At 38.8% G+C, this 17,092-nt stretch overlaps 1 protein-coding gene across 2 annotated transcripts in view; it reads right to left on the reverse strand.

Annotated features, from left to right (window-relative positions):
- The window catches only part of traf7 (TNF receptor associated factor 7), a 25,445-nt gene extending 16,360 nt beyond the window's left edge, over positions 1-9,085 (reverse strand). The window contains exons 1-6 of one of the 2 annotated variants that reach the window (XM_015395151.1): positions 8,990-9,085; positions 2,754-2,923; positions 1,602-1,653; positions 1,439-1,527; positions 1,212-1,328; positions 1,028-1,120 (exon numbers count right to left, since the gene is read on the reverse strand). In XM_015395151.1, coding sequence (XP_015250637.1) covers positions 1,028-1,120; positions 1,212-1,328; positions 1,439-1,527; positions 1,602-1,653; positions 2,754-2,864 — 462 coding nt within the window. In that variant the 5' untranslated portion in view covers positions 2,865-2,923; positions 8,990-9,085. Of the gene's footprint in view, positions 1-1,027; positions 1,121-1,211; positions 1,329-1,438; positions 1,531-1,601; positions 1,654-2,753; positions 2,924-8,989 lie in introns of both variants that reach the window. The other variant, XM_015395150.1, reaches the window with a different exon arrangement.
- Between the last annotated feature and the right edge of the window lie 8,007 nt (positions 9,086-17,092).

Below are 17,092 nucleotides of genomic sequence, written 5' to 3' on the forward strand. Positions count from 1 at the left end.
TGCATAGATACAAAACGATGATTATTTACACCCCTAATGGTGAAGCAAGGTAGTGTCAGCATCATGCTGTGGGATTACTTTTTAAATATTTGCTGAATGATAATTAACTGCTTTGTTTTGTCTTTAAGCACAATGCTCAGAATTATTTTAGCTTCGGTCCATCTGATCCCCTAAATGTGCTACAGATTGTTTTGGGCCAATTCTTTAGTTTGAGGTTGCTTTATTTTTCCCCTCCTCTATTATAAAAAATGACAAGTGATAACACATTTTATACAAATCTTAATTTACCGTAATTTTCGGTCTATTAGCCGCACCTGAATATAAGCCGCAGAAGGTAAATTGCATGATTTGTACATATACAAGCCGCAGCGTTTTTTATGTTTAACACGCTCGCCATGTCAGTCTTTCTCGCTGTCGTTCTGTCTCGTACCGCTCGCGGTAGAAGTCTGCTTCCGGAGGACCTCCACATTCCCGCGCGCGGCTACCGCACTTGTGTGTTGAAGCAAATGTGTCGCCAACGTGGTGGATGGTAAAATCCATAGATTTAGGTATTACCCTAGTGGCCGTTAGCTGTAAAAGTCCACAGATAATCCGCATTGTTTTATAAGCCACAAGGTCGAAAAATGGGGAAAAAGTCGTAGCTTATAGTCCGAAAATTACGGTAAACGGAAAAAAAACTTTAACTTTAAAAACTTTTATTAACAAAACAAAAAACGTGGACAGAAAAATGGATTTGTGTTACATTTGTTATAATTTTCATTTCTATTTTGTAAACGGAGGAAGAAAAGCAACGGCGGCTCTGAGAATCGGCTCAAAAAATCAATGTCAAAATAATAATAATGTGTTGGTTGATCTGTAATAAAACGCCAATTCCTCTGAGGTCAGCAGCAGGAACGACACAAAATGCAAAACTCTTTCAAGTAGAGACATAATAAATGCGGCAGAAATGTGCTCCTCAGTGGGAATAAGACTGCCTACTGTTGTATTATAATAGAGAACACCTCAAATAAATAAAAAACAAACGCACCCCACATGTGGTGATGACCGGATCCTTGAAGACGTTGCAGCACAGCTGGCAGCACAGCTTTACAGAGGGCGGTTCTGCAAACACCTGCGGCTCCTGGTCACAGAGACACAAGGGGTGGAAGGGGGGGTTCTGTTTGGGGTTCTTAAATTCAGAGAGCAACATCTACCTCCATGTAAGGACGTACCGTGTCTTCCTCCTCTTCGTGCAGCGAGAAAGTAGAGCGAAGGGACATGTTGGACTCTGAATGGAGCGACCGGATTGAAATGGCTGAATCTGACCTCCGGGGAGTGCCGATGGGAGGCTGGAAGGAGGAGGAGAAGTCTGGTAAACTCCCTACAGCCACAATCATTAGCGCAGCAGAAAAAAGAAAATGGCTTCACCCTCAGAGTTCATCTATAATAATCTGTTTACCATTCCATCGTCGTCGTCACGGGTGGAGTATGCCAGGGTGCTGGAGGAGGAGGGCGTTCTTCTGTGCTGCTTGTAGCTGCTGGAGGTCTCTGCTGAAACCGATCAGAGAAGATTAGAAAGACGGAACGGACTAGAAGCAGACAGGTGAGCTCAGTAATGTTACCTTTAGCTCCAGACGATGAAAAGGTGGGGCCAAACGACGCCTCCATCATGCTCTGTAGAGGATAAGACCAAAGAGAGGGTGATTAGATAGATGAAGAGGTTCCAATCCAGCTAATCGAAACCAAAAACAACAACAAAAATGTATTTTTAATGTAAATTATTGGTGTTGAATTTTCTAAATGTTGCGGATAGTTTATGGATGTTTGTCTGTTTTTTATTAGCATTGTTTGTGGTTTGTTTAAAGGTATTTGTACTTTGTAATGTTTAAGGGTTTTTGTACCTCACGGGCTGCCGTAGCAAATGAGGGCAGGCCCTATAAATGCTGGTGGAATTATGACAACCTGCTTGTTGCACAGAACTGGCTGCACCATTATTCCGCCCCTTTAACACATGCTCTAACCTGATTGGTCCACTGTTCAATCTGGCTCCTAACTCCAGTTTGAAAGATGTCAGTTTCCCAGCAGACAGTGTAACAGAAACAACTGGTGCTACTACTTCTGCGTATTCTATATGGTCAACCAGAAACAAAGTCCATCGGTGGCCGTTTAATCCCTCGTGCTGTCAGTCTTTTGCCTCTGTTCTCCTGCATGGATGTTACCGTCACCGATCATTAAGAAAAAGGAGAAATCCCAACAAACAAACTTCATTCTGTGCTCCTGCTGTGCCGACGGGTCACCACGGATATCCCAGAAGACGGTGATGACACAGATCAAACATTCCCTGTAAATTCTACACTTACTGAAAATATAAAATTAAGTTAAATTATTCATTTTGCCCCTTTATAAAAAATAAAATAAAATGTAAATACTTTTATCTAGTGAAACCAACTAAAGAAATCCTGCTCCTGCCGCTGTGCACATTTTCCTCATCTCACCTGTAAGTCCATTCTATTTATGTTTTTTTATGCAACTGTAGGACTTAAAAGTTTATGGGCTCTTATGTTTTTTTTTTTCTTTTGTTTATTAACAGCTCTTGCTGTGGGACAATTATGTTGGAGCCCTTCTTTCTTGGAGGATAAAAACGGATATTTGTTTTGTTGGTCTATTTGTGAAAACATTTGTCGTTCATTATTTTTTAATAATTAAAAGAAATAATAAATAAAAATAATAAAAAATAGATAAAGATTTAAGAGTTAAAAATAAACCCATCTTACCCCAACACCCGAGTCTGCAGGCGGAGAGGAGGGGCTGCTGGAGATGGACGACCCGCCGGCGGCGGCTCCACCAGAGTATTGGTTGTAACGAGGCGTTTTACTGTTGCTCATAACCCAGACCTGGAGTGCACACGGAACGGAAACACAGGGAACCGGCTGGCCTGCTAGGCCTGGGAGCAGAGAGAACATGAAGGTATTAGGGCAACAATGATGGAGCAACAGGTGCAAAGGAAGACATACAAAACTAAAGCAAAAGGAGATTGAGAAAGATACGATTAATCCAGCTCAGCCTGTTTAAGAGCTCCAAAACGTCTTCTGACATTAAGTACACAGATAAAGCTTTATCACTATGCCAAAAATGCAGGACATAAAAAGCTCAATCCAACCACATCTCCTCCCTGTTAACTAACTCCTCAGCTGGAGTTTGTGCTATTTCTATTAACATAGTGCTAGAAACCAAAATAAAACATCTTCAGTTTGCTCTCATTACTCCAGATGATGATCCACTCTGCTGCCAAACTCCTTTAACTGAGACCTTTCTAAACAAAACGCTTAGAGACGAACTGATCAGGCTCTGGGGTGGAGGCAGTCTAGTGGTTAGGGCATTGGGTTTGGGTTCAAGAGTTTCCGAGTTCAAGCCCCACTCCCACGGACTGCCAGTCTGGGTCCCTGAGCAAGACCTGTAACCCCCACACTGCTATTAAACAATGGCAGCCCACTGCTCCCCTAGGGGAAAGGTTAAATGCAGAGAGTGAATTTTGTTGCTTTGTATTTGTGACAGAGTAATGACAATAAAGTTGAATTCTATCGTATTCTCTCTAGACCAAAACACATCTTTATTTTTTTTAATATCTCACTTGCTGATTTGGACTGTCTCCCTCCTCTGACAAAATGCTGGAACAACAAAAAGTAAACATGCTTCAGACAGAATAATCGGCTGAGGGCAGATTTTGTTAACATAATAATAATTTAAAAAAAATCAATCAAGCACCTTTTGCTGTTTTCTTAAAGGGAACATTTGTTGCATATTTACTAAAGATAAAATGAAACATCAGCCGGCTGATTTTTTTTGACCGATATTTGTGTTTTTCCTTGTATCGTAGCAGCCGATACATGTATGCAGGCGTAGATTCATTAATGCATTCAGCAGCCATGCCTTAACATCTCATGAAGCTCATGCTTTTGCAGAATGATGGGGAGAAAAACAATATATAAGATTAATCAATTAGTGAAACGGCCGATATCAGCTCTGAAATTTGGCAATTAGATGGAGGGGATATCGGATGAATGACGCTGATCAGCATTCCCATCCGGTGGATTCTCTTTTTATTGTTGGGTTACTGTATTAAACCTCAAACTCAACTCTATTCCTGACATTTTGAACTGAAAAAGCTTCCAGGATGGGAAGCAAAACGTCTTCAAAGTTAGAAACAAATGATAGAAGAAATAAAATTTTTCTCTGTTAATATGCTTTATCCAGAAATGGAAAAGTTTTATTTTCACCTCGTTTAATTTTGTAAAAAGCCTTTGGCTATCCGATAATAAATTAATGGCAAAAATATATCAACAGATTAATCTATTTGAAAAAAAACGGTAAGTGCAACCCCAAGTTAAAACCAAAAAACCAAAAAACCGGCCAACAAAACAATCAAGTAAAACCAAAAAATTTAATCAACAAACCCCCTCCAACCCCCAATAAAGTAATTTTTTTTAAAAACATTAACTATATTTAAAAAGGCACTGAAACAATCCAACAATGTTATCCACCAATTTCTGTGAAACAGTGAAGTTAAACTGTTGCACTTCCATCTATCTGACTGTAAAATGCCTTGAGAAGAAATATGTTGGGAACTGGTGCTGTATAAATAAACTAAATTGAACATAATTTCTTTCTCTACTTGTTGCTATAAGAACCAGAACAGTAAAATGTTTGGCATAACAGGACGTTCAAGGTTCAGTTTGTGTTTTTAAGTAGTAAAGGACAAGAAAAATTGACATTTTTAGTTTGCGTGACAGATAAAAATCAGACCGTAGATCCTTAAAACATTAAATTCAAGGCTGAATTTGTTCACTTGTTCTAAGAACACAACAAACTTCAATTGGATAGAAAATCACAAAGGTTTTAAAGAGGAAAGAAAACCGTGACTCACATTAATCAGCCCTCCTGAGTCACAGCTTTGTCTAATCTCCTTCATCCCGTTGGGAGTTTCTATTTGTGGCAAACAGGTCTTATGCATCTATTTCAACAGCTGCAAAGCATTTCCAAAAACATCTTTATCATTTCCCCCCCTCCACTTGAGTTAAATGTCCTTGTAGGGAGGAACCGACCCAAACTTCTTTCACTCTCTGGAAACCAGAGCTCCGTTTGCCTTCATCTTATCATTACTATAGATTTTCGAGGCTGTCATTAAATCTTCTCCAAACAAGCATATTATATATATATATATATATATCGTATAATCATGTTAAAAGGTCAGATTCTGTCCTAAAAACAATATTAAACTTTAAGGTTTCAAACTGTTCTTATTAAATCCAAGACAGGGGCTAAGAAAGAGTTAAAAACCTTCCGCTGCTGGAGACATTTGTAAATGAAATAGAATTTATTATAGAAATAGACTGTATAGATCTGCCCCTATAGACTGGAGCCCATTCTCATCTAGATTTTTTTCCAACATCAGGAACTTTACCGATGTTAATATCGGCAATAAAGATGAGTGCAATAGGGGTGTCCTGATACAATGTTTTCATTTCTGACATGACATCGATATCGCAGCTGAGAGAATTGGCCGATATTGACCTGATACGATATTAACACAAATTATACCAGCTTGTATTACCTATTTTATACTGTGAAATGTTAGAAAAGGCTTCATCACCTAATACAGATCATAAAAACATTATTTCACAAATCTTTTCACAGTTTGGATGGACTCTATAACCACCACCGTTCCCAACAGCCTCAATAAAATCTTACATTCATGCTGATTTTTGAAGTTTCTATCTTAGTCAGTTAAATAACATGCTGCTGTCGTTTTGCACGTCTCTGATGTTGCTGCTATTTTATAATATCCATTACTGTAAAAAAAAGTCCATAGCTGGATATTGGTTATTTATTCTCCAGGTGCACAGTATCATATTGTTAAAACCCTTTACAGTGCAGTATGTTATTGTTTATCTTTTAACTCTTCACTATTATGTTATTCTTATACACTTTTCTAAGGTTCTAAGCATATTTCTGTGACCATAATCTTTTTACTGCTGTAAACACCAGAATTTCCCCATTGTGGGACAATAAAAGGATTTTCTATTCTATTTAATTCTTAATGTATGGCTGCTAAATGTGTGTGCAGGGGTGGATATAGGAAATGTGGGGCCCTAGGCAAAGACAGGCAGAGGACCCTCTGAATTGGGAAGACAACACATAAAACAGACCCATTATACAGATACAGAAATTTTAATAGAATAAACATACATTATTTGTTCTACATTTTGTCACTCACTAAGCCAATTCTCACTTAGCTGATTGCTCCTTCCTGTGTTTCCAAAAAGGCGACAGCAAAAGTCCTTATTTACACTGTAGACAAGCCATGATCTGCTTATCTGTTCTCCATTTTTCATTTGGATGAAATAATAGCTGCATGAATCATGACAGCAGACAAGATAGAGGAGAGCAGGAGGCGGGACTACCAATCTACTGATTTTGGAGAGCAGAGTTCGCTGCTTTTATATGTCGTCTCCACTAGCAGAAAAAAAGTTGCTAGATTTGGTGTTAGGCGTTTTATGAAAGAAAAGTGCTAGAGGGGTCTGAAAAGTCGCTTAAAGGAATAGTACACCCAAAACATGATTAGCCTTCATTTTCTACTCACCCCCATGCTGAACAACACTCTGGAGTACTTTTTTGATATCTCAAATGCATCTGGAGATCTGGGAGGCTTCTTGCTGTCTGCTGACATTCAAATAATGGAGGTCTATGGCGCCCGAGGCAGAAAGGTCCATAAAAGTCCACAAAAAACGTGTCAATATTCCTCCATACTGCTCGTCCAATGTATTCCAAGTGTCCTGAGTGGGTAGCATCCAGAATTTACTCGAAACGAAGTCATTTAGAATGTTTTTAGAGCATAAACAGTAGTGTATAGGATTTCCTGAAAGCGCGCACCTGCGCGTTCACGACGCTACGGAAGCCGGCAGACCAAACCAGCGCATTCAGCTCGGCAAAGAACTCATGCTCTTCCTCAACACTGAAGTCCTCAGACATTTTTCTTTCGTTATTTCTTTATTTGCACAGGTAAACAGCACATTTCTTCTTCTACGCTTGCATTATTGGCAGAGCAGACGCTGAATGCGCACTTTCATCTGGTTTGGTCTGCCGGCTTCCGTAGCGTCGTGAACGCGCATGTGCGCGCTTTCAGGAAATCCTATACACTACTGTTTATGCTCTAAAAACATTCTAAATGACTTTGTTTCGAGTAAATTCTGGATGCTACCCACTCAGGACACTTGGAATACATTGGACGAGCAGTATGGAGGAATATTGACACGTTTTTTGTGGACTTTTATGGACCTTTCTGCCTCGGGCACCATAGACCTCCATTATTTGAATGTCAGCAGACAGCAAGAAGCCTCCCAGATCTCCAGATGCATTTGAGATATCAAAAAAGTACTCCAGAGTGTTGTTCAGCATGGGGGTGAGTAGAAAATGAAGGCTAATCATGTTTTGGGTGTACTATTCCTTTAATATAGTGACGCCACCTCTAAGTTGGTAACACTGCTCTTCACAGCGTTTGTCTTCAAATGGTTTGCTGCTGTCTGTTTGGACCTTTCTGAACATGTGCAGCAAACGGACTGATCCAATGTGGTGGAAACAAAAGCGGGGGCATTCTGATCACATTTAAATGAAATGATCTTTAGTATAAACATGATTAATGTGCACAAATAAATAATAACAGCATTAATCATACATGTAAAAGGAGTTTTAAGGTCACCCAGGTACTTGGGGCCCTAGGCAACTGCCTAGTATTGCCTAATGATAAATCCACCGGTGTGTGTGTTGGCTGTTGGGTTGTCAAAAGTATTAAACTGCAACACTGTACTAATTTGGCATGGTAGTGATACTAAATACAAGAGTTGCTTGCATATCTTTGCTCTTGTTGGTATTGGAATAGCAAGGAGTATATCGACTTAAAAACAAAGCAAATGCAAATACTTTTACTTATTTAATCAGGACAATCTTATACTTCTGTACAGATTGTAAATGAGCCAGATTATAGCATAGTTGCCAATTTACATCTATCGTCCCGAGGGCCAAAATATCAGCCAGACGATGCTTCAGTCTATTTCTAGATTCAAAGAGGTTAAATGCATGACAGAAGTTGATTTTAGTTTTTTCTTTCATACATGACATCAATGAATAAGATTGGTTTCTTATCAAACAATCAGCTGATCACCAATCTCCTTAAATCAAGGAAAAAGAGGCAGATCAGTTGATACATTTTATGACTATTTCTTGATTTTGTTGGTCCCAAAAGTTTGAGTATTAACCAAATTCAACTCATGCAGACACCAACATGTTTATATATTTTTTTATCAATGCATGACACCCCTCCAAAGAAAAAAAAAAACATCCAAACACCCAAATATGAAAACTATTTCAGGCTAAAGCTTCCACAGAGCTCCAGGATAGTGATTAAAAGTGGCTGACATCTGCAGATCCCACATTTCAGGGCTGGATGAGCAGAAACAGAAACAGAGGAGGGGGGAGAGGTGACAGCGACCCCAACAAAAACCAGACCGATGATGTAAACAGAAAGCTATGCAGACTATCTGCCCTTATGGTGAACAGAAGGGAGAATCTGTAATCTTTATGTGGTCACAATCTTGCAGGTTCCCGTAAAGGGGAAGGGGGCGGATCACGGCTCAACACCAAACTTCTCAGGCTAAATGTTTCACCCAAATAAATATCATCGGCTTCAGATACAGTTATTCTTTAAAAAGATCCCCCCGAAGCGTTTTTCTTGACCTCTAACTTCTAACTGGTGATTAAAAGTTGCTCTTTTTAACAAAAGCTAAATTGTCTTAGCTAGCTAAAGCAAGCTAATTTCCTCGCGTTATTAGCAATCACTGCTACTAGCGGACTTTGACAAACTCTGCGGGCCAACGCGTCACCACCCCAGCGGTGTTTTTTACACGAGTGAAAACAAATCTCTAAAATCTGTTCGTAAAAAGCGCGTTAAACTTGCCATTGTTTGTTTCCGCAGCGACGCTCCAAGTCCGAAGGCAAATTCTCAAACGTTCCTCTTTTTTTTTTTTTTGGCTCAGTCCGAGCTACAGCTCCGAATGCCGCAGTGCATTGTGGGAGACGTAGTAGAACGTGAAACGCCTCCTCTCAAATAGTAGCCTTTGACCAGCAGTCGGACTACGCTACCCACAATGCACTTGAAGGAGGTGAGCTGGACTCGGGGTTGTCGGTAAATTGCGCAAACCAAAGCAAACCACAACATTCCCTAATATATCCATCTTCTTTCCGGTTCTGAGTCGTTATTGGTTCACGAAGAAACCGAACCATCACGAGATTGACTACATCACAGCCTACGTAGAGCGGGATGTTCCGACAATATGTTATGAATTGTTTAATTCAATAAATAAAAAATATATATATATATAAAAAAAAAAAGAAATTCAGCGTGGGACCTTAAAGGAATAAGACTGAATTTATATTTAATTTTCAAAGTAAACGTAAATTGATCATCAGCAGAGACTTGAACAATAACTATTCATGGGTAATGTTATGATATGAACGATAAAAGGGTAGGCTTAAAACTTTACTTTTTTATAAAGCTTATAGTTAGAGTGGCCCAGGTTATCCTGAGCTATCTGTATAGTTATGCTGCTATAGGCTTAGACTGCTGGAGGACATAAGGAACCCTTTTTCATCATTCTGCTTCATTCTATTTCTATTCTCCCACTCTGCAGTATCTTTTACTTCAATCTCTAACGTTCTGCTCTCTCTGCTTTTTCTCATAGTAGCTTTGCCTCGTCTGTTCATGTTTGGCTGCGACTCCATCCTGGAGAGAAACATCAGCTGTGCTGCTGCCATCAACACCCTTGTTTATAGATGTTGGAGATCTGCCTGTTTTTCCAGTGTACTCCTGTTTCTCTGACTGTGACTGAGTGGATGTGCTCTCTTCGTCCTCTGGCATGGGAGCTGCCTTGGAGCTCGTCTGCCTGGCTGTGTGCTTCCTGGACTGGGCCGCCTTTTACAGTTGCCTTTTGTATCTCTGCTTCTGTCTCCTTGAACCCCAGTCTGCCTCAGCAGATGGCCACTTACACTGAAACTAGTTATGCTGGAGGTGTCTTCCTGTTAAAAGGGAACCTTTCCTCTCCACTGTCGCTACAACCATGCTTAGTGTGAGGTATTGCATAATCAATGAGTTGATGCAATCAACTGCTTTTCCTTAGATAGAAAACTTTGAATCAATTTGACTGTATGATCTGGTTGAACTGTAATGTGCCTCAAGATGAATTGTTGTGAATCGGCGCTATATAAATAAACTGAATTGAATTGAAAATGAATCGAACCAGGGAGGAACTTTCTGTGACCTCATATTCCTCCAGCCCTAATGGCACAGCAGCCAGAAGTAAGCCCTCCTTGAATTTTTTCAAGTTAAAGGAATGAAATTCAGCATATTTCAATCAGATTTTATGAGAAAAAGCAACAAAAATTATTTGTGTTGCTTTTTTTTTTATTATTTCACCTTTCCGATTCCTGATCCTCCACGGACGGGTTCCTTGTTGGATTGTCAACTTGAAGAGAGAGGATTCGCCATCAAACTTCTGGCCAGAGAAAAAACACGTAATATGTAGCCAACATTTTTCCAGATGACTTGGATAATAACGCGCTGTAACACACACCAGATACATCAATGGGACTTGATCAACAGCCGATACCGCACTGTGACGTCACAAATCAGTAGGTGGCAGTAGTGTTCTTTGACAAACATGGATGCCTCCAGTAAAGCACATTCATGTGAAAACTACTCTGAATTAAAAACACTTAACATTTATTGAACAGTATGTAATAATTTCATATTTCAAGTACTTTCAGAAGTTTGAATTCTGAATATGACCGGACTTTTCCTTTGTTGTCCTTTATTTCCTTTAATTTTTAATGACCTGGTGTGATACCTGCATTGACTGTGGAGTAAAAAAAAAAAAAGTGGAATAGAACATCTATATGACATGATACCCCAAATAATCCTGATTGTAGAAGCTTCACAGTATATATAGTTATAGTGGGTGAGATCATCCTAAACTATCTATTTAGTTATGCTGCTATAGCCTTGGGCTGCTGGACGACACAGCCACAACTTTTTCTCACTCTGCTTTATTCTACTTCTCTTCTTGATTATTTGTTGGTTCAAATTCTAACTTTAGATTCTCTCTGCTTTTTTCTCATCATAGTAGTTTCCTCTGGTTCTGTTTAGCTGTGACACTACCCTGGAGCTCTTCACCCTTTCACATGGATGCAGCATAAACTGGGCTTCTGCCATCAACAATTTCTATTATTGACGATAAAGTTGGGCCTGTTTTCAGTGTTTTGTCCCGTTTCTCTCCTAGACATAGCAATGGGCTCAGCTTTTACTGTGACTGACTAGATGTGTTCTCTTTCATCCTTTTTGACATGAAAATCGACTCAGAGCTCATCTGCTTGCACGTGTCTTTCCTGAACAGAGCCACCTGTGGAGCTAGTTCACTGTTACCTTCTCAAACACAGAGAGTACTTATGGATCCATACTTTTATGTTCTTTTTGTGGACCTACTTCTCTCTCCTTGAACTACCAGTTGACCTCAGCAGAAGGCCGTTCACACTTAGGCTGGTTCTGCGTCTTGTTAGCACAAAGTATCTTTGTCACCACTGTCACTGCATGTGACAGACGTGAGAAATTGCTGTAGAATCAAAGACACAATGTAATTGAAAATGTATTGTCCCATGTTCCTCCAGGAGGAATGAATCCTGCTGTGTATGTTTGTGTATTTTAGAGGTTTAAACTCTAAACTCAGATTGAAAACGTTCCACCAGTCTGACTGTTTAATCTGATAGTATTGTCTCAGTAAAGTGCCTTAAGATGACATGTTGTGAATTGACGCTATATAATCTGAATTGAAGTATTTCAAGCAACATGGATTCAGTGCCTTTCTGCTCTTCATCCAGATTCTAGGACCTCGATTTTAAAATACACATTTAATCTAAATAGGGCTTCAGACCTCTAAACAGCAGCCCATAACTTCTGCATCTTTGCTCAGGTAAAGTTAATCTAAAGCCGTATCTTACTCAGGAGTGACTTAACATAAGGTCTTGTATAATGGCTCCTGATGCTCTCACTCCAGCCACAGTTTAATCCTTATGAACTTCTTCCAAATCACTGAATCGACAATCCTGCGATTATCTTTGCTTCTGGTGTAGTTTTTCTTTTCTCTGTTTTTCTTTCCCCTCAGCTCGCTATGAACAGTCATGTTTAAAGCACTCTATAAGCAACAACCTTATTTAACAATGACCTATTGTGCCTTCCCCTCCTTATGGGAGGGATAGGCCGTCTTTTAGAAATTTGACAAGTCAATAGACTTGACTCTCCTACTGACCAAGACTGAGAGAATATTCAAAGAACCAGGAAACCTTTTGAGGTAATAAAGATGTAAAAACTGTACCTTTTTTAAACAATATTCTAATTTTCTGAGACATTGAACTTGGGTTTTTTGTTATATATAAGCTTTTATCACCATAATTACAATAACTAACTGCTTAAACTAGTTTAATCTGGCCCATTAGGTTTATTTTCTAAAAATAAGTGACGAAAAATGTAACTTTTTCAAGAAAATCTAATATTTTTTATGTTTCATAATTTTATCCAGCAGAGGGCGCCATTTAGCTAATTGTAGTTAGAAGATCTGGCTACAAAGTGTAAAAGACACATTTTTTAACTCAACTTCTGTCTAAAAATGGGGAAAAAACGCAGATTATGGGAATTATGTTAATCTAAATTAAGATGTATTCTAGTAAAAGGTTCTATGATGTGATCACATTACAAAAAATACATCTTATATATTAAATTCTGACTCTTTTGTGAAGAAAAACGAAGCAGGTGAGTAAAATGAACCTAAAAATTAAGCATAACAACTGAATAAACTCACTAAATCCCCAAATTTAAATGCCTATCTTTTAGCAATCCAGTTAGTAAAACATTTCTTTTATAGAACAGCCCAGATGAAAGTGTGCTTATGTTGAGGAGCACAGCTCTAGCCTTGATGCTGGAAAACCAGAGCAGACTTTTCATCAACACGCACTGTAGCCTGGAAACAGTAGGAACGACTGAATAGATGCCTGCCTGTACAGGCACAGCGGCTGAGCTGTAAATAGAAAGGAAAGAAAGGCAGTGTTTGAATGTAGCCATTAATAAAAGATGCAGCCTTGTTGGTGTGTGCACACATTTCCTACTCGCACAACTCAGCGTTCCATTAGTGGACACCCACGCCACACCAATAGCTTTATCGTCTTTGTGTGGGACACCGCAGTCATGCCTCCCCCATGCCCCTTCTTCACAAACTTGCAGACAAGTTCTTCTCTTTCAGATGCAGATAATATGGACAGGTTTTAACTGTACAGTAAATGCAGAAATATTCATTTTCTTAATCACCAAAAAGTTAACTTAACCTCTGAAGTCATGTAGGGATGCAGCAAAGGAAAGATGTTAATCTGGTCAGATTTTCAATTCAATTCAGTTTATTTATAAAGCACCAATTAGCAACACGTCATCTCAAGGCTCTTTACAGCTCACCATACAGTCAAATTGATTCAAAGTTTTCTATCTTCTATCTTATAGAAAAACCAGTTGACTGCATCGACTCATTAACTGGAATGCAATCCCTCACACTAAGCATGCTTGTAGCGACAGTGGAGAGGAAAAACTCCCTCTGTGACTTGCCATGTGACTGCCTTTGGAGGCATTGGCTTGTATCCTCTTCTCTGGTCATCATGTCAAGATGAAATATGGACACTGGTTCCCAATGTCCAAACACCATGATCATGGCACATGGCACAAAATCACCAATAAAAGGTTAAAAAAAAGGAAATATAGGTAATAATATGTTGAGACTCCAAAAGAGATTTGATTCTTAAAGGAATAGTACACCCAAAACATGATTAGCCTTCATTTTCTACTCACCCCCATGCTGAACAACACTCTGGAGTACTTTTTTGATATCTCAAATGCATCTGGAGATCTGGGAGGCTTCTTGCTGTCTGCTGACCTTCAAATAATGGAGGTCTATGGTGCCTGAGGCAGAAAGGTCCATAAAAATCCACAAAAAACGTGTCAATATTCCTCCATACTGCTCGTCCAATGTATTCCAAGTGTCCTGAGTGGGTAGCGTCCATAATTTACTCGAAACAAAGTCATTTAGAATGTTTTTAGAGCATAAACAGTAGTGTATAGGATTTCCTAAAAGCGTGCACAAGCGCGTTCACGGCCCTACGGAAACCGCCGCAGACCAAACCAGATGAAAGTGCGCATTCAGCGTCTGCTCTGCCGATAATGCAAGCGTAGAAGAAGAAATGTGCTGTTTACCTGTGCAAAGAAAGAAACAATGAAAGAAAAATGTCTGAGGACTTCAGTGTTGAGGAAGAGCATGAGTTCTTTGCCGAGCTGAATGCGCACTTTCGTCTGGTTTGGTCTGCCGCGGTTTCCGTAGACTCGTGAACGCGCTTTTAGGAAATCCTATACACTATTGTTTATGCTCTAAAAACATTCTAAATGACTTCGTTTCAAGTAAATTATGGACGCTACCCACTCAGGACACTTGGAATACATTGGACGAGCAGTATGGAGGAATATTGACACGTTTTTTGTGGACTTTTATGGACCTTTCTGTCTCGGGCGCCATAGACCTCCATTATTTGAATGTCAGCAGACAGCAAGAAGCCTCCCAGATCTCCAGATGCATTTGAGATATCAAAAAAGTACTCCAGAGTGTTGTTCAGCATGGGGGTGAGTAGAAAATGAAGGCTAATCATGTTTTGGGTGTACTATTCCTTTAAGGTTGGAACAAGAGTGGGCGAGTGCGCCTCCTGCTGTCTGGGAGGAGTTAAACTTGAAGCTATCTCCTTTGAACTTCAGGTTTTAGTGTGTCAGAACTTGAAAAAAGCAGGTGTGACATCATGTTGGAAGTTCATTTTTAAATGACTGTAGTCAGACTTTACCGCCTTTTATTCAGATAAGATGTCTGGAACAGCTGAGAGAGTGCAGAGACAGCTTTGCAGTCTCTCAGTGTGTAATCACAGAAAGCTTCATTGTTTGCGCCTTCATTGACAAAACACTTGTCTCCTTCTGAACAAATAAGCATGCCTCTGACAGCTGACAGAGAACACAGCGCTCCATCTTCCACCCTATAATGCATAAAACATTCCAAATGTGTCTTTTAATTGTTGCAGAGAGCTACACAGTGCTGCAGAGTTTCAAACTCCATGTCCATCAGCTTTAACATTCCTAAGAATGTAGAGATTTGTTTTTACTTCTTACTATAATGTTGCACAAAAGCATCAATCAGGTGTCTGAAGATGGATCTAAAAGTGTTTAAGTCAAATGTGTTTTAAAATGCTATTTTTTTGCTCCTTTTGTTCTGCTTTAAACTTCACACATTACGTTACTTCAAACTGTTTAACACAATTTAAAGTTAGTTTAATTCATAGTGTGAAATTCAAAACCTTTATAAAATTACACATTGAAAACTGTTATTTAAACATTTGTTATTTATAAATATTTGTGACACCATAAAACTGCACTTGAAACTAATCATTGTGTAATTCTCTTTCAATTCAAAATGTAGATTTCATTCATAAAATATCTTACTGATACCCTGTGTAAATTGAATTTTACTGAAACTGAGGTTGTTGTTTTTTTTCAACAATTTGTTTCAGATGTTAATGGCTGTAGGCAGGAAGGCTCTTCTGTCTTTCAGAGGATAAGGAGAAACCTCTGTCACCAAAGGTGAGATCGACGCTGCATTTCAGATGCAGTGTTTTCATCGCAGACTTCATAAAACGAATAGGAGGAGCTTGTGCTGCATGAGGCTGACAGCACAGCCACGTAAAACTATTTATCAAAAAGACTGAATCGTTGGTTAAGGTTTGTTCTAATTTTCATTAAGAGATACTTAAGCTTGTTTTTTTAAAGTCGTAGGGAAGCGGCCCTTCCAACTGTTGCATTTCCGAATTCTGCCAGTACTGTTAGCTCTACATAGACATAGACATCCATCCCCGTGAAAACTGGGAAGGAACTCAATGGGAAAGGAAATCATTCTTATTTCTTATTTCAACCGTTGCTTATATTAGCTGCAACATATGAATCAAGATACTATGACCGAAAAAATTTGATTGACAGATGAGTGTTGATATATGATTGGCCAAATTTAGGTGTTCAGGCTGACGCATAACTAACTGGCATTCATTAGATAAGAAAAAACAAAACAAAACACAGATTTTAAGACAGGATTGTCTTTAAATCGAAATTTTCTAAATCTTGGGACAATATCGTCTGATAAAGAATACATTTATTTACATGTTCAAGCCAGAGTGATTCGAATGATAAAGCTTTTAGAGACTAAAACTTATTTTCTTTTTTTACAAAAATTTCTGTTATTTCCCGATGGCTGCCTTGCTTTTGTCAGTGAGTCCCAGGGCAACTGTGGCTGTATCGTAGCTTGCCACCATCAGTGTGTAGGTGTGTGCGTGAATAGGTTATCGACTGAATTAGGGCTGAAACAATTAAATGGATTAGTCATTAAGCAGTTATTTAAATAATCTTTAACTAATTTAGTAATTGATTAATCATTTACCTGAGTATAGAGACTACAAAATATGCCTTAAACTGAAAGAGCGCCAAACGTAGAGCAGAAATTATATTCGTAATGTTACGAATTTATTCTTATAATTTCATCCTATTCTCATTACGACTTTATTCTCGTAATGTTACAATTTTATTCTTATAATTTCATGACTATTCTCATTACGACTTTATTCTCGTAATGTTACAATTTTATTCTTATAATTTCATGACTATCCTCATTACAACTTTATTCTCGTAATGTTACGACTTTATACCCGTAATTTTACGACTTTATTCTCGTAATGTTACGACTTTATTCTCATAATTTTTTGACTTTATTCTTATAATTTCATGACTATTCTCATTACGACTTTATTCTCGTAATGTTACGACTTTATTCTTATAATTTCATGACTATTCTCATTACGACTTTATTCTCGTAATGTTACGACTTTATTCATATAA

This window comes from Cyprinodon variegatus, unplaced genomic scaffold (assembly GCF_000732505.1).
Source record: "Cyprinodon variegatus isolate N-32 unplaced genomic scaffold, C_variegatus-1.0 Scaffold727, whole genome shotgun sequence".
Lineage (NCBI taxonomy): Eukaryota > Metazoa > Chordata > Actinopteri > Cyprinodontiformes > Cyprinodontidae > Cyprinodon > Cyprinodon variegatus.